Genomic DNA, 20936 nt, shown 5'->3' with positions numbered 1-20936 from the left:
CACGAAGATTTTGGGGGTCCCCCTCCCACGAGGCCCCCCCAAGACACTGAGGTCCCTTTGAGCACCACGAGCGTGTTGAGCCTTGCTGGGGGGTGGGGGGGGGGCTCTGGCCCAGCTGGGGAGGGGGCTCAGGGGTCGTACCCCCCCTCCATGAGGCGCCGCAGCTCGTGGGGGTCCCGGGGGTGCCCCCCCAGGGCCAGGTACCCCCCCAGGAACTGGTGCAGCACCCGGGGAGGGGCCGAGAGCACGCGGAGCCCCAGGGTGACGTCACCGCTCAGCCACAGCCGCACCTGGGGGGGGAGAGGGGGGCACGGGGTGAGACCCCTCCCCAAAACCATGGGGGGGGGGCGCAGGGCCGTTCCCAGTGCCTCCCAGTGTGCTCCCAGTGCGTTTCCAGTGCCTCCCAGTGCGTTTCCAGTGCCTTCGGGTGTGCTCCCAGTGCCTCCCAGTGCTTTCGGGTACGCTCCCAGTGTTTTGTGCTCGCTCCCAGTGCAATCCTGCTGCTTTCCAGTCCCTCCCAGTGCATTCCAGTGCCACCCAGTCCCTCCCAGTGCCTTCAGGTGCGCTCCCCGTGCGTTTCCAGTACTTCCCAGTGCCCTCCAGTGTGCTCCCCAGTGCCTCCCAGTGCCTTCGGGTGCGCTCCCGGTGCGTTTCCAGTGCCTCCCAGTGCCTTCGAGTGTGCTCCCAGTGCATTCCAATCCCTCCCAGTGCCTTCGGGTGCGCTCCCAGTGCGTTTCCAGTGCCTCCCAGTGCTTCATGCTCACTCCCAGTGCATTCCAGTGCCACCCAGTCCCTCCCAGTGCGCTCCCAGTCCCTCTCAGCTCACTCCCCCCAGTGCATTCCAGTGGCACCCAGTGCCTCCCAGTGCTCTGCACTCATTCCCAGACCATTCCTGGTGCTTTTCCAGCACCTCCCAGTCATGCCCAGTTCTTTCCAGCTCATTCCCAGTGCCTCCCAGTCACTCCCAGTTCTTTCCAGCTCACTCCCAGCACCTCCCAGCGCTTTCGAGTGCCTCCCAGTCCTTTCCAGTGCCACTCCCAGCCCATTCCCAGTGCTACCCAACGCCTCCCAGCGCTTCACACTCGCTCCCAGCCCACTCCCAGTGCCTCCCAGTGCCTCCCAGTGCACCTGCTGGCTGTCCCAGTTGACGTCCCACTGGCGGAGGTCGCTGTAGCTCCAGCTGCGGGTGACGGCGCCGGAGCCGAGCTCGACCCGGAGCAGCCGCGAGGGTCCCACGGCCAGAACCTCATCACGGCCCGCGCCCCGAAACCTGGGAGCCCCCCCAAAAACGGCTCAGAGCCCCCCCCAAAGGGCTGAGAGCTCCCCCAAAATGGCTGAGAGCCCCCCCCAAAGGGCTGAGAGCCCCCCCCCGAGCGGCTGAGAGCCCCCCCCGAGTGGCTGAGAGCCCCCCAAAAACGGCTCAGAGCCCCCCCCCAAAGGGCTGAGAGCCCCCCAAATGGCTGAGAGCCCCCCCCGAGCGGCTCAGAGCCCCCCAAAAACGGCTGAGAGCCCCCCCCAAATGGCTGAGAGTCCCTCAAAATGGCTGAGAGCCCCCCCGAGAGGCTCAGCCCCCAACAACGGCTGAGAGCCCCCCCCAAATGGCTGAGAGCCCCCCCCAAAGGGCTGAGAGCCCCCCAAATGGCTGAGAGCCCCCCCCGAGCGGCTCAGAGCCCCCCCAAAAACGGCTGAGAGCCCCCCCCAAATGGCTGAGATCCCCCCCCAACACCTGGGACCCCCCCTCAGTGCCACCCCAGCTCTGAGCGGTCCCAACCAGTGCTCCCAGTGCTCCCAGTACACCGCACCTTGCACTAGGCCAGCCCCACCCCCCTCCCCCCAGTGCCCCCCAGTGACCCTCCCAGTCCATCCCAGTCTGTCCCAGTGACCCCCCCAGTCCATCCCAGTCCGTCCCAGTGGCCCCCAGTGACCCTCCCAGTCCGTCCCAGTCTGTCCCAGTGCCCCCCAGTGACCCTCCCAGTCCCCTCCCAGTCCATCCCAGTGCCTCCCAGTGCCCCCCAGTGACCCTCCCAGTGCTCCCAGTACCTGACCACGAAGTGCCCCAGTCCGAAGCCGGGCAGGGCCCTCCAGGCCTCCACGAAGCGCAGCCGGGCCTGGGGGGGGCTCAGGGGCCCCACCCGCTGCAAAACCTCCAGGAGCCGGGGGGCGAACTGGGGGGGGGGAGGGGGGGAAGAGGGGAAATGTGAGGGGGGGGCTCTGGGGGGGGAGGGGCAGTGTCGGTGTCGGGGGGCTCTGGGCTGGGGGGGGGTCCCGGTACCTGCTTGGCTTTGATCCTGCGCTGGAAGCGGGGGGGCAGCAGCCGCCGCGGGTCCGGGGGGGGCCGGGAGGGGGTCCCGGGGGGGTCCCCCCTGTCCGGCTGCACCCCCAGGACCCCCAGGACCCCCCGGATCTCTGCCCGGAGCGCTGCGGCCGATGGGGACCCCCCCCCGCGAGGCCGCGCAGCACCCCGAGACCCAGCGGGCGTATTGGGGGGGCTGGGGGGGCGGGGGGGGGCACGGTGAGACCCCCAAAATTCCCACTGAAACACCCTCGGATCCCCCAAACTCCCTGAGACCCCCAAAATTCCCACAGAACTCCCCCCCGGATCTCCCAAACTCCCTGAGACCCCCAAAATTCCCACTGAAACACCCTCGGATCCCCCAAACTCCCTGAGACCCCCAAAATTCCCACAGAACTCCCCCCCGGATCTCCCAAACTCCCTGAGACCCCCAAAATTCCCACTGAAACACCCCCGGATCCCCCAAAATCCCTGAGACCCCCAAAATTCCCACTGAACTCCCCCGGATCTCCCAAAATCCCTGAGACCCCCAAAATTCCCACTGAAACACCCCCGGATCCCCCAAAATCCCTGAGACCCACAAAATTCCCACAGAACCCCCCCCCGGATCTCCCAAAATCCCTGAGACCCCCAAAATTCCCACTGAAACACCCCCGGATCCCCCAAAATCCCTGAGACCCCCAAAATTCCCACTGAAACCCCCCCGGACCCCCCCAGAACTCCCCCAGGAACCCTCGAGCCCTCCCCAAACTCCCCCCAACACCCCCCAGGACCCCCAAATTCTCCCCACACCCCCCCAAAATCCCTGCGAACACACCCCCCCCCCCCGAGACTTCACACCCCCCCACCAAGACCCCTCCAGGACCCCCAAATCCCCTTGGGACCCCCCCTCCCTCCTCGAATTCTCATGTCCCGTCCACTCCATTACCCCCAGACCCACCGGGACCCCCCCGGGACCCCCCCCGGGACCCCCACCCACATCACGGCACCGCAGGAGGGTCTCGCTCATCCCCCCCGGCGTCGGCACCCGGAGTTTGATGCCGAATTTCTGCGCCCCCAAATCCACCTCGGGGGTCACCTCACAGCCTGGGGGGGCACAGGGGGGTCAGGGGGGGTCCCGGGGGGGTACAGGGGGGTCCGGGAAAGGAGATGGGGGCATCCCAGAGGGGATTTGGGGGGGTCCTAAGGGGGTCTGGGAGGGATTTGGGGGCCCTGGGGGAGTCCCGGGGGGGATTTGGGGGCACCCAGAGGGGAGTTCGGGTGTCCCAGGGGGGTTCGGGGGGGATTTGGGGGCCCTGGGGGGGTCCCTGGGGGGATTTGGGGACTCTCGGGGAGTCCCGGGGGGGATTTGGGGGCACCCAGAGGGGAGTTCGGGTGTCCCAGGGGGGTTCGGGGGCCCTGGGGGGGTCCCTGGGGGGATTTGGGGACTCTGGGGGGGTCCCAGGGGGATTTGGGGACTCGGGGGGAGTCCCGGGGGGGATTTGGGGGCACCCAGAGGGGAGTTCAGGTGTCCCAGGGGGGTTCGGGGGGGATTTGGGGGCCCTGGGGGGGCCCCGGGGGGATTTGGGGACTCTCGGGGGGTCCCTGGGGGGATTTGGGGCACCCAGAGGGGAGTTCGGGTGTCCCAGGGGGGTTTGGGAGGATTTGGGGGCCCTGGGGGGGTCCCTGGGGGGATTTGGGGACTCTGGGGGGGTCCCTGGGGGGATTTGGGGACTCTCGGGGGGTCCCGGGGGCGATTTGGGGGCACCCAGAGGGGAGTTCGGGTGTCCCAGGGGGGTTCGGGGGGGATTTGGGGGCCCTGGGAGGGTCCCAGGGGAGGAAATGGGGGGGGGTCCCAAGGGATTTGGGGGTGCTGAGGGGGGAGGGGTCTCAGGGTGATTTGGGGGAAGTTTTGGGGTCTCACCACGGAGGTTGAGCTGCTGTTGGGTGCCCCCCGATCCCGGGGGGGTCCAGAGCGACAGCGACGACCCCGAGAGCACGGCCCGGGTGGGGCGGGACCCCCGGAACGGCCACGGGGACGGCCTGGGGGGGACCCCAAATGTGGGTGTGGGTGGGGGGATCAGCAGAGACCCCAAAACGGCCACAGGGATGGGCTGAGGGGACCCCAAATTTGGGGGGGATCAAGGGGTGGGATCGGGGTCTGGGGGTACCTGGAAATCTCCAGCTCCTCCTCCAGCTCAAGGGGGGCTCCGAGCTCCTCCTGGGGACCCCCCCGGACCCCTCAGTGACTCCCGGTGACTCCCAGTGACTCCCAGTACCTCCCAATGTGGCCAGATGAAACCACCGGTATCTCCCAGTGCTCCCAGGGTCCCTCCCAGTACCTCCCAGTCCCCCCAAACGCCCCCCCCCCAGGGCCCCCCAATCCCCCTCCCAGTGCCAGCCAGTGCCCCCCAGTGCCTCCCAGTGCCCCCCAGAGCCCCCCAATCCCCCTCTCAGCGCCCCCCTAGTTCCCCCCAGTTCCCCCCAGTGCCCCCCAGTGCCCCCCAGTCTCACCGCTGGGGCAGGGGTCCCGCTGCCCCCCAGGCTCAGCTCCAGTTTGTCCAGGGCCGTGTCCAGGTCCTGGGGCTCGGGGGGGTCCTGGGGGTCCCCCCCCATCCCCCCACTCCGCCCCCTCTATCTGGTACTGGGGGTCCAGAGGGGTCAGGGGGGGATTTGGGGGGGTCCCAGTGAGATTTGGGGCTCAGGGAAGTCCGGAAATGTTTGGGGAAGCTTTGGGGAGGATCTGGGGGTTCCCAGGGAGTCCCAGGGGGTTTGGGGGTGCAGGAGCAAGGTTTTGGGGAGTTCCCGGGGGATCCAGGGGGGTTTTGGGGAGTTCCCGGGGGATCCAGGGGGGTTTGGGGTGTTCCCGGGTGATCTGGGCTGGGTTTTGGGGTATTCCCAGGATATCCAGGGTTGTTTTGGGGAGTTCCCAGGACATCCAGGGTTGTTTTGGGGTGTTCCCGGGTGATCCAGGGTGGGTTTTGGGGTATTCCCAGGATATCCAGGGTTGTTTTGGGGAGTTCCCAGGGGATCCAGGGTGGGTTTTGGGGTATTCCCAGGATATCCAGGGTTGTTTTGGGGAGTTCCCAGGGGATCCAGGGTGGGTTTTGGGGTATTCCCAGGACATCCAGGGTTGTTTTGGGGAGTTCCCAGGGGATCCAGGGTGGGTTTTGGGGTATTCCCAGGATATCCAGGGTTGTTTTGGGGAGTTCCCAGGGGATCCAGGGGGGTTTTGGGGTACCTGGAGGGCGGCGAAGAGCATCCCCTGCTCCTCGCTGCAGTCGATCTCTTCGGCCAGGAGGGCCCCCAGCGCCTGCTCCTGCAGCAGCGCCACGCGCGGCTCGTCCTGGGGGGCCGGGGGAGGCATTTGGGGGGGCTGCGACCACAGGAGACCCCCAAAACCCCTCCCGGAGACCCCCCAAAGCCTCTCCCAGGGGGTGTTTGGGGAGTCGCACCGAGGGTTTGGGGGTCCCTGCTAGGTTATGGGGTACCTGGGGGGGTATTTTGGGGGTCCCTGGTGTGTTTTAGGGTAGCTGGGGGGTATTTTGGGGGTCCCTGGTGTGTTTTGGGGTACCTGGGGGTTTTTGTGGGGGTCCCTGGTGGGTTTTGTGGTACCTGGGGGGTATTTTGGAGGTAGCTGGGGGGTATTTCAAGGGTCCCTGGTGGGTTTTGGGGTACCTGAGGGTATTTTGGGTGTCCCTGGTGTGTTTTGGGGCACCTGGGGGGTATTTTGGAGGTAGCTGGGGTGTATTTTGGGGGTCCCTGGTGTGTTTTGGGGTACCTGGGGGGTTATTTTAAGGGTCCCTGGTGGGTTTTGGGGTACCTAGGGGTTTTTTTGGGGGTCCCTGGTGTGTTTTGGGGGTACCTGCGGGTCCAGCCCCATGGCGCAGGGGTATTTGAAGCGCAGCAGCAGCTCCTCGTCCTCGGCCACGCCCTGCTCCAGCAGCGAGCGCCCCACGTCCAGCCACCTGCGGGGGCGGAGCCGCGCTCGGCCACGCCCACACAAAAACCACGCACACAAACCCCGACCACACCCCCACAGCCCCGCCCCGCCAAGCCCCGCCCACTCTGACCACACCCAAACAAGCCCCGCCCACTCCGACCACACCCAAAGAAGCCACGCCCACTCCGACCACACCCAACCAAGCCACGCCCACTCCGACCACACCCAAACGAGCCACGCCCGCTCCGACCACACCCAAACGAGCCACGCCCACTCCGACCACACCCAAACGAGCCACGCCCGCTCCGACCACACCCAACCAAGCCACGCCCACTCCGACCACACCCAAACGAGCCACGCCCACTCCCGCCCCGCCCCGCCCCTCACCGCGCGTGCAGCCGTGCCCTCCGGAGCAGGGGGTTGCCGGGGGGGCTCCGGGAGGCTCCAGGGGGGTCTCTCCCCCCGAATTTGGGGGTCCTCAAGGGCTGGAGCAGCTCGGGGGGCAGCGCGGGGGGAGGGGCCTCATCTGGGGGGGGAGATAAGAGGGGTGTGGGGGAGGCACACGGGGGGGGTCCAGTAGCCCCCTCCCCCCCGCTCACCTGCCCGGGGTCTCAGGTGCGTCAGGTCCAGGTCGGGGGGGTCCCGGGTGGGGTCGCGGCCCTTTGGCCCCCGCCCCCCCCTCCCCTCGTCCTGCTCCGGCCGCAGCAGCGAAAGTTCCTCGGGGTGACGGATCCCTGCGGGACCCCCGGGCCGGTCACGGCGGGACCCCCCCGGGGCACCCCCAGTCACCCCTCAGACCCCTCCAGCGAGCCCCCCAATATCACCCAGACCCCTCTTCAAGCCTCCCGGGTTCCCCCAGACACCCCCAGTGACACCCGCAGACCCCCTGAGCAGCCCCCAGACCCACCGAGCAGCCCCCAGACACCCCCAGTGTCACCCCCAGACCCCCCGAGCACCCCCAGACCCACTGAGCAGCTCCCAGACCCCCCGAGCAGCCCCCAGACCCCCCGAGCAGCCCCCAGACCCACCAATGACGCCCCCAGACCCCCCGAGCAGCCCTCAGACCCCCCAAGCAGCCCCCAGACCCCCCGAGCAGCCCTCAGACCCCCCAAGCAGCCCCCAGACCCACCGAGCACCCCCAGACCCCCCGAGCAGCCCCCAGACACCCCCAGTGTCACCCCCAGACCCACCGAGCACCCCCAGACCCCCCGAGCAGCCCTCAGACCCCCTGAGCAGCCCCCAGACCCACCGAGCACCCCCAGACCCCCCGAGCAGCCCCCAGACCCCTCGAGCAGCCCCCAGACCCACCAATGACGCCCCCAGACCCCCCAATGACGCCCTCAGACCCCCCGAGCAGGCCCCAGACCCACCGAGCACCCCCAGACCCATCGAGCAGCCCCCAGACCCACCGAGCAGCCCGCAGACCCCCCGAGCAGGCCCCAGATCCACCGAGCAGTCCCCAGACCCCTCGAGCAGCCCCCAGACCCACCAATGACGCCCCCAGACCCCCGAGCAGCCCCCAGATCCACCGAGCAGTCCCCAGACCCCTCGAGCAGCCCCCAGACCCACCGATGACGCCCCCAGACACCCCGAGCAGCCCCCAGATCCACCGAGCAGTCCCCAGACCCCTCGAGCAGCCCCCAGACCCACCGATGACGCCCCCAGACACCCCGAGCAGCCCCCAGACCCATCGAGCAGCCCCTAGACCCCCCGAGCAGCCCTCAGACCCCCTGAGCAGCCCCCAGACCCCCCGAGCAGCCCCCAGACCCACCGAGCAGCCCGCAGACCAACGCCGCCGCCCGCCCGGGGGTCCCGGCGAAGTCGAGCCGCAGCCTCAGGACCCCCCCCGGCCGGGAGCCGCAGTCGCAGCGGGCGGTGCCGGGGGGTGAAGAGGAGCCGGGACCCCCCCCCGACCCCCAGCGCGTCCAGGGTGGGGCCGGGGGTCAGCAGCCACCGCCGCTGCTGCGCCCACCACAGAGCGTGGTCCGACCAGTCCCGGGGCTCGCCTGGGGACAGGAGGGGCTCGAGGGGGGCTCGGGGGGGCTCAGAGGGGGCTGGAGTGGGGTTAGAGGGGGGCGAAGGGGCTGGGGGGGGGGTTGTTGTACCCCCAAACCATCGGGGGGCTACGGGGGGAGGGGACTGTGATGGGGTCGTGGGGGACTGGGGGCTGCTGAAGCGGGGCTGGGGGGGCTCCTGGGGGGCTGCAAGGGCTGTAGGGGTTCCCCCGTACCCCCAAACACCTCGGGGGGGCTCGGGGGGGTGGCGGGTCGCGGGGGGGGGGGCTCGGGTGCAGTCCCTGAGCTATTTATAGACCGCGGGTTCCTTATCAGCCCGGCCAGGGGAACCGCGGGGAGGGGGGGGGACGGGAAGTGGGGGGACCCCGGGACCCCCTGATAAGGGCGCCCCTCCCCCACCCCGGGCCGTATCTTCCCCTCCCCCCCTTCCCCCATCATCGCTGAGCGTGACATCGGGGGGGGGAATTGTCCCAAGGGGGACCCCGGGGGGGGTCGGGGCTGTGGGTCCGGCCACGGGTGAGGGGCGTGAGTCTGGCCAGGGGTCAGTGCTGTGGGTCCGGCCATGGCTCCGGCCAGGGGTCAGTGCTGTGGGTCATTGCTATGGGTCCGGCCATGGCTCCGGCCAGGGGTCAGTGCTGTGGGTCCGGCTATGGCTCCGGCCATGGGTCTGGCCAGGGGTCAGTGCTATGGGTCCGGCCATGGGTCTGGCCATGGGTCAGTGCTGTGGGTCATTGCTATGGGTCCGGCCATGGCTCCGGCCATGGGTCCGGCCATGGGTCAGTGCTGTGGCTCCAGCCATGGCTCCGGCCAGGGGTTATTGCTATGGGTCCGGCCAGGGGTCAGTGCTATGGGTCCGGCCATGGCTCCAGCCAGGGGTCAGTGCTGTGCGTCCAGCCATGGGTCCAGCCATGGGTCCGGCCATGGGTCCGGCCATGGGTCAGTGCTGTGGCTCCGGCCATGGCTCCGGCCAGGGGTCAGTGCTGTGGGTCAGTGCTGTGGGTGCGGCCATGGGTCTGGCCAGGGGTCAGTGCTGTGGGTCTGGCCAGGGGTCAGTGCTGTGGGTCCAGCCAGGGGTCCGGCCATGGCTCCGGCCAGGGGTCACTCACCGAAGGTGTCCACGATGAGGCGCAGGAGGCCCCCGACGTGCAGGTCCCCGGTAACGCAGAGGGTGAGGACACGGGGGGCTACCGGGGGGCCCGCGGGCTCGCCCTGCCCCACGGGCTCGCCCTGCCCCACGGCCTTGCCTTGCCCCACGGGCTCTCCCTGCCCCACGGGCTCGCCCTGCCCCACGGCCTTTCCTTGCCCCACGGGCTCGCCCTGCCCCACGGGCTCGCCCTCCTCCACCTCCACCCGCAGCTCGAAGGAGCCGTCGATGTCCTCCCCGCTCGCCGTCTTCAGCCCCGCCATGGCCCCGGCCGTGTCCGGAGTGTCCCCGTCCCACGTCCCCGCGGCCACCCCCGCGGCCACCGCCGCCCCCCCGCCGTGAGGAGGAGCCACCAGGGCTCCAAGGTTGGGATGTCCCTCCCACGGCACCCACTGGGCTGGGAGGGGGGGGGGGGGCCCGAAATTTGGGGTCCCCCTCATTGGGAAAACCCCATTTCCCCATCCCGCAGCTGCGATGGGATCGGGAGAGACCCCCCAGGTCACCCCCCCGTGCCCCCCCCCAGGACATTCCCAAGGGATGTGGGGCTCCCTGATCGCGCTGGGGGTCGGGGGGGGGGGGTGTCCCGGCTCCTCCCCCCGCCCACCCCCCAAATCACAGGCGGGGCTGCCGAGGCCGAGGAGTTTTTATTGCTGGGGGGGTCGGGGGGGTCCCGGCGCATCCCCCTCGGTGGGGTGGGGAGGGGGTCCAGTGTCACCTGGGGGGGGAGGGGACAACACGGGGGACACAGAGGGGAGTGGGGGCAAGGTCACATGGGGGGGACACACGGGGGCGGGGGGGGTCCAGTGTCACACGGGGGGGTCCAGTGTCACATGGGGGGGGACATGGAGGGTCCAGTGTCACACGGGGGGGGGGGGGAGGGGACATTCGGGGGTGTTCCAGTGTCACACGGGGGGGGGGGGACACGGGGGTGTCACAGCTTCAGTTTCACAGTTAGTGGGGGCACACGGGGGGGGGGGCTGCGAGTGTGCGCAGGACGAGTGTGCAAAGGGGGGGGGCTGGGCACGGTGGGGGGGCACGGTGGGCACGAGGTGAGTGTGCCAAGGGGGGAGGGGGGGCGTGTGCGGGGGGGCACGGGGCGAGCGTGAGCGGGGTGTGAGCGTGCACGGGGTGAGCGTGCAAGGGGTGAGTGTGCAAGGGGTGGGGGTGCAAGGGGTGAGCGTGCACAGCGAGTGCCCGATGTCACCGTGCCCACCTGGCCGTGCCACCTGCGGCTGCCCCTGTGCCGGGGAGGGAAGGGGGTGCTGCCGCTGTCCCCGAGTCCTGCGGGGTCCCACAGCTCTCAGGGTGTTCGGGGGGGTATCTCAGGGGGTTTGGGGGGGCTCCCCGGGGGGCTGTCAGGGGGTCTCGGGGGTCCCCGGGGGTCGCAGCAGCCTCGTGACGCGGCTGAGCCGCTCGTTGGCGTCGTCCTGGCCCTGCTGCAGCCGCCGGGTGCTGCGGCGCAGCCCCCGCAGCTCGGCCCGGAGCCGCTGTTGCGCCTCGTGGCCCTGCCCCACAGCGACCCCCGGGTCAGCCCCTGCCCCACGGAGACCCCCGGGTGAGCCCCTGCCCCACGGGGACCCCCGGGTGAGACCCTGCCCCACGGAGACCCCCGGGTCAGCCCCTGCCCCACGGAGACCCCCGGGTGAGACCCTGCCCCACGGAGACCCCCGGGTCAGCCCCTGCCCCACGGAGACCCCCGGGTGAGACCCTGCCCCACGGAGACCCCCGGGTCAGCCCCTGCCCCACGGAGACCCCCGGGTGAGCCCCTGCCCCACGGGGACCCCCGGGTGAGCCCCTGCCCCACAGCGACCCCCGGGTCAGCCCCTGCCCCACAGCGACCCCCGGGTCAGCCCCTGCCCCACGGAGACCCCCGGGTGAGACCCTGCCCCACAGCGACCCCCGGGTCAGCCCCTGCCCCACGGAGACCCCCGGGTGAGCCCCTGCCCCACAGCGACCCCCGGGTGAGCCCCTGCCCCACAGCGACCCCCGGGTCAGCCCCTGCCCCACAGCGACCCCCGGGTGAGCCCCTGCCCCACGGAGACCCCCGGGTCAGCCCCTGCCCCATGGAGACCCCCGGGTGAGCCCCTGCCCCACGGGGACCCCCGGGTGAGCCCCTGCCCCACAGCGACCCCCGGGTCAGCCCCTGCCCCATGGAGACCCCCGGGTGAGCCCCTGCCCCACGGAGACCCCAGGGTTCAGCTCCCTCCGTTTTTCCCCAGTTCCCTCCCAGTATCTCCTCCCAGTATCTCCCCCAGTGACTCCCAGTACTCCCCATTTCTCCCCCCTGTATCCCCAGCTGCCCCCCAATTCTCCCCCAGTCGTGTCCCTTCAGTGTCCTCCAGTGCCTCCCAGAACCCCCCCCAGTGCCTCCCAGTACAGCCCCAGTGCCCCCCAGGGCCTCCCAGTGCCCCCCACCTCCTGCAGATCGTCCTGTAGCCGCTTCAGCGCCGCCTCCAGCTGCGCCACCTTCTCCGATAGACTCTGGGACCTTGTGGGGGGGGACAGGAGGGGTGAGACCCTCATGGGGACCCCCCCTGCACCCCCCCAGTCCCATCCCCCCCCCCCCCAATCCATCCATACTCATCCTCGGGGGCTGCCGGGCTCAGGCTCTGCTGGACCCCGATGTTGGGGAGCTCCCGGAGTTGATGCCCTGGGGGGGAAGGGGGGGAGATAAGGCCCCAAACTGGGGGTTCCCCATCCCGACCCTCCCCATTCCCACAATCCTCAGCCCCCCCCAACTCCCCCCAAACCCCCCCAGACCACCCTCAATCCCCCCATCCCCACCCAAGACCCCCCCCAGTCCCCCCCCAAAAACCCCCTCAGTCCCCCAGTGACGGCCTCCAAGACCCCACATCCCTCCAAAACCCCCCCAAAACCCCCTCAGTCCCCTAGTGATGACCCCCCGGACCCCCCAAACCCCCCCAAGCCTCCCCAAAGCCCTCTCACCCCCCCGGGCGATGGCCTCCAGGACCCCGCTGCAGGCCGTGGCCAGGCAGGCGATGACGTCCCACTCGTCCTCCTGGGGGTCCCCGGACCCCGACAGCACTGGGGGGGGGGGGGGGGGGGGATGGGACAAGAGTGGGGGACCCCTCCAGCAGGTGTGAGACAGGGACACCCCCAGGGGACACCCCGAGGGAACCAGGGGACATCCCGGGGCTGGGGACAGCCCAAGGAGCTGGGGGGGCCCTCGGGGGACAGAGGACACCCCCAGGGGACGTGGGATGAGGGGACACGGGGAGAGGGACACGGGGAGGGGGGACACGGGGGGGTCCGAGCCACTCACGCCTGCCCAGAGAATGTCGCAGCGAGGGGCCCAAGGGGGGGCTGGGCTCGGGGGGGGCCGCAGGACCACCGGCATCCGGGGGGGGACCCTGGGGACACGGGAGGGTCAGCGGGGACACGGGGACACTGGGGGGGGGGGGTCGTGGTGACACGGGGGGCACACGGGGACTCACCGGGTCCCCAGCCGGGGGGGGGCTGTGGTGCGGCAGCAGCAGGTCCGGCGTGGGGTCAGCCAGGGGGGGCCTGGGGCGTCGGGGGGAGGGGGGGGGGAGGTGACAATTCTGGGGGTGGTCCCGGGGGATTTGGGGGTGATGCCGGGGGTTGGGGGGCGTTCCCCGTGTCACTCACGGGCTGGGGGCGTGTCCGCTCGGGTTCTCGGGGGTCCCCGGGCTGGGGGGGCCAGGGGGGAAGGGGGTGCTCTCCTCGTCCAGCGCCAGCGCCTGCAGGAGCCGCAGGGTGTCGGGGGACAGCCCCCCCGCGCCCCCCCCGGCCTCCCCCGCGTCGCTGTCACCCCCCGAGTCGCTGCTGGTGTCCCCGATGTCCCCGCCGGGGTCCCCAGCGCCGGGGTCCCCCCCCCGCGGCCCGACCCTGCTCCAGCGAGCGGGCGTAGAGCTCCGAGAAACTCCTGGGGGGGAGGGGGGGGGACGGGGAGGGGACAGGGGGGGGACACACTGAGGACACACGGGGGTGGCCCGGGCCCGGTGCCACTTGTCCCCGTGTCTCTGCCCCCCGTGTCCCCCCAAGGTCCCCAATTCCGTGACCCCCCCCCCCCCCATATTCTCCTCCCAAGACCAATCCCGTCTTTGCCCCCCCAGACCCGCCCCCACGCCCCCCACTCACCGCCGGGGCCGCCCGTCGCGGTCGGGGGGCAGCAGGGTCAGGGGTCCCGAGGGGCGCCGGAGCAGCGCCCGCAGCCTCCGGGGGTCCCCGCGGGGGAGGGGGCAGCGCCCCACCCGCAGCAGCCGCGTCCCGGGCCGCAGGCCCGCGGTCTCGGCGAACGAGAACCGAGTCACGGCCGTCACGACCCCCGAGGGGTCCACGCGGAAGCCCCGGCGACCCCCGGCCCCCCGCGGCAGCGCCAGTTCCTGAGCCTCGCACCCCCGCGTCACCGCCTGCGGGAGGAGGGGGACAGCGGCTCAGGGGACACCGAGACCCCGATGGAGACCCCCACAGAGCCCCCCGCCCACCCCTGTCACCGCCTGCGGGGGGTGGAGTGGGACAGCGGCTCAGGGGACACCAAGACCCCGATGGAGACCCCCACAGAGCCCCCCGCCCACCCCTGTCACCGCCTGCGGGGGGTGGGGGTGGGACAGCGGCTCAGGGGACCCCCGCCCTTCCACGTCACCAGGCCAGGTGGGGCGTGGGGACCCCCGGGAACGGCGACAGGGACCCCCGGGGGGGTGACCCTACACCACCCCACAGGGCACCCCATGGGTCACTGCCCTGTCCGAGCCCCGCAGGATCCCCCCAAAGCCCCCCAGTGCCCGTCCCCATTTCCTCCCAGTCCGCCCAGTTTCTCCGCCCCGCCCTCACCTGCAGCCTGGCCACCACCTGTGGGGCCGCGCCGTGGGGCAGCCGCAGCCCCAACCACTCGCCCGCCCCATGGAAGATCTCCAGGCGCCCCTCGGAGAAGCCCCAGCCCAGCACGTCCCGGCAGGCGCAGCTGAACAGCGTCCCGAGCGGGGTGGCGACCGTCCCCGCCTGAGGGGCGACTTCCCCCGGCGGGGCGGCGACCTCGCCCGGGTTATGGGGGGGCTCCCCTGGGTGCGCGGGGAGCGCCCCCGAATTTGGGGGAAGCTCGCCGGGATGTTGCGCGCCCCTCCCCTGATGCCGGGGGGTCTTCCCTGAGTTGGCGGCCACCCCCCCGCAGCGATCGGCCACCGCCCCTCGTGGCGCGGCGACCACCACGACCCTCTCCGCGGCCACCCCGAGCAGGCACGGCAGCTCGGCCCCGCCGGGCCCCCCCTCGGCGCGAGCCCCCCACACCAACGCCCCCGCCACCACCCCCGCGCCCCCCGAGCCCCCCGAGGAGGAGGAGCCGCCCCGGCGGCGACCCCCGAGCGCGGGGAGCCCCCGGGGGGGCGCGGGCAGCGGGGCCCCCCCGCCGTGGGCGCGCAGCAGCTCCTGCAGGTACTGGCGGCGAGTGCGAGCGGCCATGGCCCCCAGGCGACCCCCCCGTGCCGCCGCGTTCTCGCCGTTGATGGCCTTGGCCAGCAGGAAGGGGCGCAGCCCCGCGCCCCCCAAAAATCGCTGCCCCGCCGCCAGCGCCGGCCCGAACGGGGGGGTCTCCTCCGGCCGCACCACTGCCACGCTGAGGGGATGGGGGAAGGGGGGAGGAGGGGGGGGTTTAGGGACCCCAGACCTCGTGGGTGATCCCCAACACCCCCCCCAGGAAGCAGGAGAGGCACGCAGGGATTGGGGGAGACTCCCCCCAACCCACCCAGGAAGCCTGAGACCCCCCGAGAGCCCAGGGAAGCAGCCGCCCCCTCCCCCCCGCCGCCCCCAGACCCCCCATGGGAACCCCCAGGGTCTCCGCAAGCTCCCCCAGCTCGAGGGCCACCCCCAAAACAACCCAGGAGAGACCCCAGGGACCCCCAGAGGGATCCCTAGAGGGACCCCCGAGGTCCATGAAAAGCTCCCCCAGCCCTTCAGGAGGGCTTGGGGACCCCCATGTAACCCTGGATGAGCCCCCCCCACCCCTTCAGGAGCACTTGGGGACCCCCAGCCTCCCGTCTGAGACCCTCAGAGACCCGCAGACCCCTTCCCCGAGGACCCCTGGGACCCCCCACCCCTGTCTGATCCTCTTGCAGACACCCCCAGCACCTCTGTATGAGCTCCCCATCCCACCGGGGACCCCCAGAACCCCCTCGTATGAACCCCCCGACCCCTGCTTGAGACCCTCGGGGACCCCCAGACACCTCCCCTTCCCCCGGGACCCCCGGCCTCACCTGTAGGTGGTTTTGGGGGTGCAGGGCTCGTGCACGCGCACCACGAGGAAGACGTGCTGGAAGTGGCTGCGCAGGGCGCGGGGGGAGAAGGGGCGCGCCCCCGGCTCCTGGAACACGATTGTCACGATATCGTTCCCGATATGGCGCTTCCGCAGCAGCTGCGGGGAAGGAGAAGGGGATAAGAACCCCCAAAACTGTCACCGGGGGGGGGGGGGTCCAGAAGGACCCCCCAGCCCCATAACCCCAGGGACCCCTAAACGCCCGGTACTTGCCGGGGGCGAAGAGCAGCACTGGGCGGGGGGGGGACCCCAGACCTATGGACCCCCGTGACCTCCCCATGACCTTGTGGCCCCCCCTATGATGCCGTGACCCCCCAGTACCTGCTGGGAGTTGCGGGGGGTGAAGGGCAGCATGGTGCTCACGTGGAACATCACCTCGTAGCCGTGGTACGTCGTGTACAGCGAGTGCGTCCCCGTGGAGTCGGCTGGGGGGGCACGGCCTGAACCCCCACCCCGCCAGGGAACCCCGGCCCCGTGGCCCTGCGCCCCCCCCCCCCACCCAAATCCACTGTGTCCCCCTGTCCCCGTGTCCCCACGTCCCTCCTGTGCTCCCCACGTCCCCCCCACCCCCGTGTCCCCCTTTCCTCACATCGCTCGTGTCCCCTTCCCCTTGTTCCCCATCCCCACATCCCCCCCAAGCCCCCTGTGTCCCCTCCACGTCCCCCCAATTCCCCCATGCCCCCCACCTGTCCCACCACCCCCATGTCCCCCCCACGTCTCTGTTCCCCCGTGTCCCCTCCATGTCCCCGTGTCCCCTCATGACCCCCCACGTCCCCCGAAGTCCCCGCGTCCCCCCGCGTCCCCGGGCTCACTGCGGGTGTCCAGCTGTGCCCGGTACCCGTCGAAGCCCCGCAGCCTCACGCGGGTGCCCAGAAGGGCCAGGAACTGCTCGAAGGCGGGCCCGGGCCCCTCGTTGTTGTACATCTCCTCCTCGGAGCCCTGCCCCGCTCGGCAGTACAGCACCCCCACCTTGCGCTGCCGGCTCACCTGGGGGGCCCGGGGGGCGGGGCAAGGGGGACAGGGACCTCACACGGGGGTCCCCACCTCATCCCACCACTGTGTGCCCCCTCCCATCTCACACCCCACCTTCCCTGTCCCATTCGGGGGCTCCCCCGTCCTGTCCCATGTCCCGCACCCCACGGGGGTGTCCCCTGTCCATACAAGTGTCCCCTGCGGGTGTTTCCCACCCCATCCTCCTCCCACCCCCCGCGTGTCCCTGTGTGGAGACCCCCGAACACCCCTCGCCACCTCCCACAGCGTGGGGGGGGTCAGTGCTGGTGCAACCCCGGACCCCTCCAACCCCACCCTGGTGCAGGTCCCACCCTCGGGCAACGCCCACCCTTGGGCAAGCCCCCCCAAGCAACGCCCCTCTCCCCCGTCACCCCTCCCCCAGGTGTGGTGACACCCAAACCATCCCCACATCCTCGTGCAGGCCGCCCCCATCCCGCCCGCCGCCCTTGGTGCGAGACCCCTCCCCAAGCCCACCCCTCACCCCCTGCTCGTCCAGCTTGAGGAGGGTCTCCTGCACGGCAGGGGAGGGGGCGAGGCGCAGCCCCCCCAGCGCCAGCCCCGGCAGCAGCAGCTCCAGCAGCTTCCGCGGGGGGACCCCCCGTGCCCCGGGGGGGCGGCAGCCGGGGGGCAGCGCCTCCTCCAGCACCGACCCCCGCAGCGTCCGCAGCTGGGGAGGGGGCGGGGGGGACGGACAGGGGAGGGGTCAGGCTGGCGGGGTACCCCCACCCTGAGCACCCCCAGAAACCCTCCAGGCCCTGCTGGCCCCCTGGGGGGTCTCCTATCGGGTTTTTGGGACCCCCAGGTGGCCCCCCACCCCCCTGACTTTGCCCATCCTTACCCCCCAGCCTTGCCGAGCTCTGACCCTCCCCCTTCCCAGGACCCCCCTGACTCCGCCCGCCCTTTTGAGACCCCCAATCCCCTGACTCCCCCCGCCCCGATCCCCCCCCCAGGTTCCCCCCCGCCCCGCCCGCCCCCCCCGCAGCCCCCCCCCTGCTCACCTGGCAGGTGCGCACGATGATCCTGTGCAGCACCTGGGGCCGGGGTCCCTCCTTCTCCTCCCGCCGCAGGGACACGGCCACGGGCCCCAGCCGGGGGTCCTCACCCAGCAGGTTGTGGTGCTCTGGGGGGGGGTCAGAAGGGGTCGGGATCCCCACAGCTCCCCCAGCCCCCCTACAGCCCCCCACGGTCCTACCCGGGGGTCAGGGGGTCCTCACCCAGTAAGTTCGGGTGCTCTGGGGGGATCGGGGGATGAGATGGGGGGGACGGCACGCTCCCAGCCCTCCATCCACCACTTCCCCGCTCCCTCCCCACCTTTCCCGCATTGTACCCCCCCCTCCCGTGCCCCCCGACCCCCATTCCCCCCCTCCCCCAATTCACCTTTCCCATAGAAGTATTTGCGGTAATACTCCGCGCCCTCGTCGCTGTGCTCGATGGGGTGGGGGGGTCGCGACCCCGCCGGGGGCTCCTCCAGCACCGCCACCGCCGCATTCGGCAGCTGCCCGGGCCCGGGGGGGCCCTGGGGAGACCCCAGCCCCGGCTCCTGCTCCCCCCCCGTCTCGCAGCAGAAGCGGGGGCAGCTCAGCACCAGCGCTTCGGGGTCGGGGGCGGCCCGGGGGGAGCCCGGGGGCTCCTCGGGCTCCAGGTGAGCGGCGGAAGCCCCCGAGGTGAGGCTGGGGGGGCCCGGGGGAGGCTCGGTGGGGTCGAAGAGGATGCTCTGCACGTCGTAGTGAGCGAGGAGGGGGCTCCAGGGGGGGCGGGGGAAGAACTCGGGGTCCCCCCCGCCGGCCGCCAGCCCCAGCAGCAGCAGAGGGTCGCGGAAGCGGGGGGACGTGGGGCTGGCCCCCCCCGCCGCCTCCTCATGGCTTTGGGTGCGGCTGCGGGGGGACACCCCCGCCGGGGACCCCCCCTCCTCGGGGGGCCTCCCCAGCGCCGCCTCGCTGCCGCTGCGCTGCCGGGGGACGGCGACCCCCGGGGAGGGGGGCGGCGACGGGACCACCCCGGCCGCGACAGGGGGGGCGGGGGAGGGGGGCGGCCGGGCCAGGGGGCCCCGCATTTTGCGGAGGAAGAGGTCGTCGGACTGCATGGTCCCCCCGGAACTCCCCCGACACTCCCCAGGACCCCTCAATTCCGCCCCCCCGGGACCCCCACGGATCTCCTCGAAGGCCCCCAGGGACTCCCTAGGACACCCCCTAGACCCCCGGGACCCTCAGGGAACCCCAAGAGGGTCTCAGGGGCTCCTTAGGGCCCCCCCCGGGGGTCTCCGGGACTTCCCCGCCCTCCCCCCCTCCCCGGGCCCCCCCGGTTGTAGCGGGGATCCCGCACCCAGCGATTTGTCAATGGGAGCGTGGGAACGGACCCCGCGCTCCGATTGGCTGCCCGTGAATTCCCGCGTGCCGAGGCCCCGCCCCTTTTCCCACGCGCCCCTCTCCGGGTCGGGTCAATGGGGGGGACTCGGGGGTGAGGGGGGGGTGGGGCTCCGACCGCGGCGATCGCTGGGGTGGGGGGCGCCGGCGACACCTGGGGAGGGACACGGGGGTCAGCGGGGGGTGGGAGGGGGCTCCTCATCCCTCTCCCCCCTTGTCGTGTCCCTCCGTCTCTCCGTGTCTGTCCCTCCATCCCCAGACACCCCCCAGACCCCCCTTCCCCCCCCCATCCCGCTGCAGGGACCCCAAAACGGGGCTGGGGGGAGGATGAGGGAGGCACTTGGGACCCCCCCGGACAGCCGGGTCCTTCCTTCGCCTGGCTCCTGGCCTGGACCCCCTGTGCCCCCAGCTCTCCCCAGCAGCCCCTCGACTCCGGGAGGGTCCTGGGGGGGGGTCTAGGGGGGGTCCGTGGGGAAGTTGTGGGACGGGGGGAGGTTGGGGGGGGCCCGGACGTGCCGCCGCCAGCGGTTTCCTGCCATCCAGGAAGTGTCGACGGCCGACGGCCCCCAAAACGCTGCCCCCCAACAGCTCCCCGCACCCCCCCGCACTGACCCCTACCCCCCGGGGGTCCCCCTCATCTCCAGCGAGCCCCCCCCAGCCACGCCGAGCCCCCCGTTCCTGACCTTGCCCCCGGCGTGAACTCGGGCGTCCGGCCCCCCCTCAACTTCCCTTCTCCAGCTGCAGGACCCGGCGTCCGGCCCCCCCCCGCCCCCCACTGAAGGAAACGGCGTCCGGGCCCCCCCCCCCCGAATCCCCCCGGGCGTTCTGGCCCCTCCCCAAATCTGTTTAAACCACGTTAATCTGGGGGGGGGGGGGCAGGATGGGTGACCCCCCCCTCCCCTCCAGGTGCAGGTGGCTCAGGGCGGGCAGGGACTCGGGGGTCCGGGGGGGGCACCTGGAGGTCCCCAAATCTCCTGGGACCCCCCCCCCCCCCAACAGAAGTCGCGGCCATGGGGAACGGCCTCGCACGGGGGCCACTGCGGGGGGGGGGGGTCACACGGAGGGGGGGCCGCACATGGAGGGGGGAGGGGAGCTGGGCACGGGGTTTTGGGGTTCTCGCGGGGTTGGGGACACCCGCTGACAAGAGACCCTCGTGTAGATCCCCCCCCCCCGCCCCCCAGGAGCGAGACCCTCCCTCGGGGCACGATCCTCACGGCCCCCCCCCTCCCCCCACAAACCCCTCCCTCCCGCCCCCGCTCGGTCCTACCTACGGCCCCTTGTGGCACCGGCACCGTCCTGGGGGGTGGGGGGTCCCAGCTGGCCGGGGGGGGGGTCCCAGGCACGTCGGACCCCCCGTTCCGAGCGGCTGCAGCGGCTCAAGGGGCTCCGGCGGCCGCGCTCCCCCCCCCCCCCCGCCCCCGCCCTTCCCTTCTGCCGCTTCCTCCCACCGCGGTGGGGGGGTGGGGGGGTGGGGGGCAGCGGGTGGGGCTCAAACGGCCCCCTCGGACCCCCCCCCACCTCCCTGCACCCCCTCCCTACACCCCCTCCCCACGGGAGGGGCTCAGGTGTGCCCCCCCCCCCCCCGCCTCAAGGTGCCTCCCCCCTCCCCCCGCTCCGAGCGTGGCGGGAAAACCACAAAAAAACCGATTTTTGGAACCGTTACGGGCTTTATTTAATAATTTCTCTTATCAACCCTAAAAGTGACAAAACTCCTCCAAAACCCGGCAAAATGAAGGGGAAGGGTCCACTTAAGAGATCGGGGGCCCTCCCTCCCCCAAACGTCACCGTGGGGCTGCACCCCTTCCCCAAACCCCTCTGGCTATAGGGCAGGACCCCCCCCCCCAAGCGCTCCTCAGTTTGGGGGGGGGGAAGCAGCCCCCAGCCCCCCCATTACAGGGC

General features: G+C 71.7%; 3 protein-coding genes across 3 annotated transcripts; all 3 read right to left on the bottom strand.

Moving 5' to 3' along the window:
- Window positions 1–95: 95 nt before the first annotated feature.
- LOC116437219 (fermitin family homolog 3-like) lies at window positions 96–6155 on the bottom strand. The gene is made up of 10 exons (XM_032094818.1): window positions 6138–6155; window positions 5514–5618; window positions 4787–4870; window positions 4444–4493; window positions 4197–4315; window positions 3283–3379; window positions 2273–2489; window positions 2041–2165; window positions 1129–1270; window positions 96–290 (listed from the first exon to the last, which is right to left on the bottom strand). Exons 1-10 carry the CDS (start codon window positions 6153–6155, stop codon window positions 129–131), a joined length of 1119 nt encoding a protein of 372 aa, XP_031950709.1. The 3' UTR covers window positions 96–128.
- On the bottom strand, window positions 5536–10072 carry LOC116437273 (collagen alpha-1(III) chain-like). The gene is made up of 6 exons (XM_032094924.1): window positions 9337–10072; window positions 7987–8221; window positions 6815–6949; window positions 6603–6741; window positions 6138–6240; window positions 5536–5618 (listed from the first exon to the last, which is right to left on the bottom strand). Exons 1-4 carry the CDS (start codon window positions 9812–9814, stop codon window positions 6738–6740), a joined length of 852 nt encoding a protein of 283 aa, XP_031950815.1. The 5' UTR covers window positions 9815–10072; the 3' UTR covers window positions 5536–5618; window positions 6138–6240; window positions 6603–6737.
- Window positions 10073–10392: 320 nt separating this feature from the next.
- On the bottom strand, window positions 10393–20444 carry SIPA1 (signal-induced proliferation-associated 1). The gene is made up of 16 exons (XM_032094817.1): window positions 20305–20444; window positions 18052–19191; window positions 17673–17794; window positions 17156–17341; window positions 16476–16650; window positions 15985–16088; window positions 15605–15762; window positions 14190–14967; window positions 13497–13768; window positions 13166–13281; window positions 12830–12999; window positions 12658–12745; window positions 12321–12419; window positions 11955–12024; window positions 11790–11862; window positions 10393–10908 (listed from the first exon to the last, which is right to left on the bottom strand). Exons 2-16 carry the CDS (start codon window positions 18755–18757, stop codon window positions 10675–10677), a joined length of 3351 nt encoding a protein of 1116 aa, XP_031950708.1. The 5' UTR covers window positions 18758–19191; window positions 20305–20444; the 3' UTR covers window positions 10393–10674.
- Window positions 20445–20936: the final 492 nt, after the last annotated feature.

The sequence above is a fragment of the Corvus moneduloides genome, chromosome 34, assembly GCF_009650955.1.
Source record: "Corvus moneduloides isolate bCorMon1 chromosome 34, bCorMon1.pri, whole genome shotgun sequence".
Taxonomy (NCBI): Eukaryota; Metazoa; Chordata; class Aves; order Passeriformes; family Corvidae; genus Corvus; species Corvus moneduloides.
Note: the sequence above shows the minus strand (reverse complement) of the source record. Positions and strands in the feature narration are given on the sequence as shown.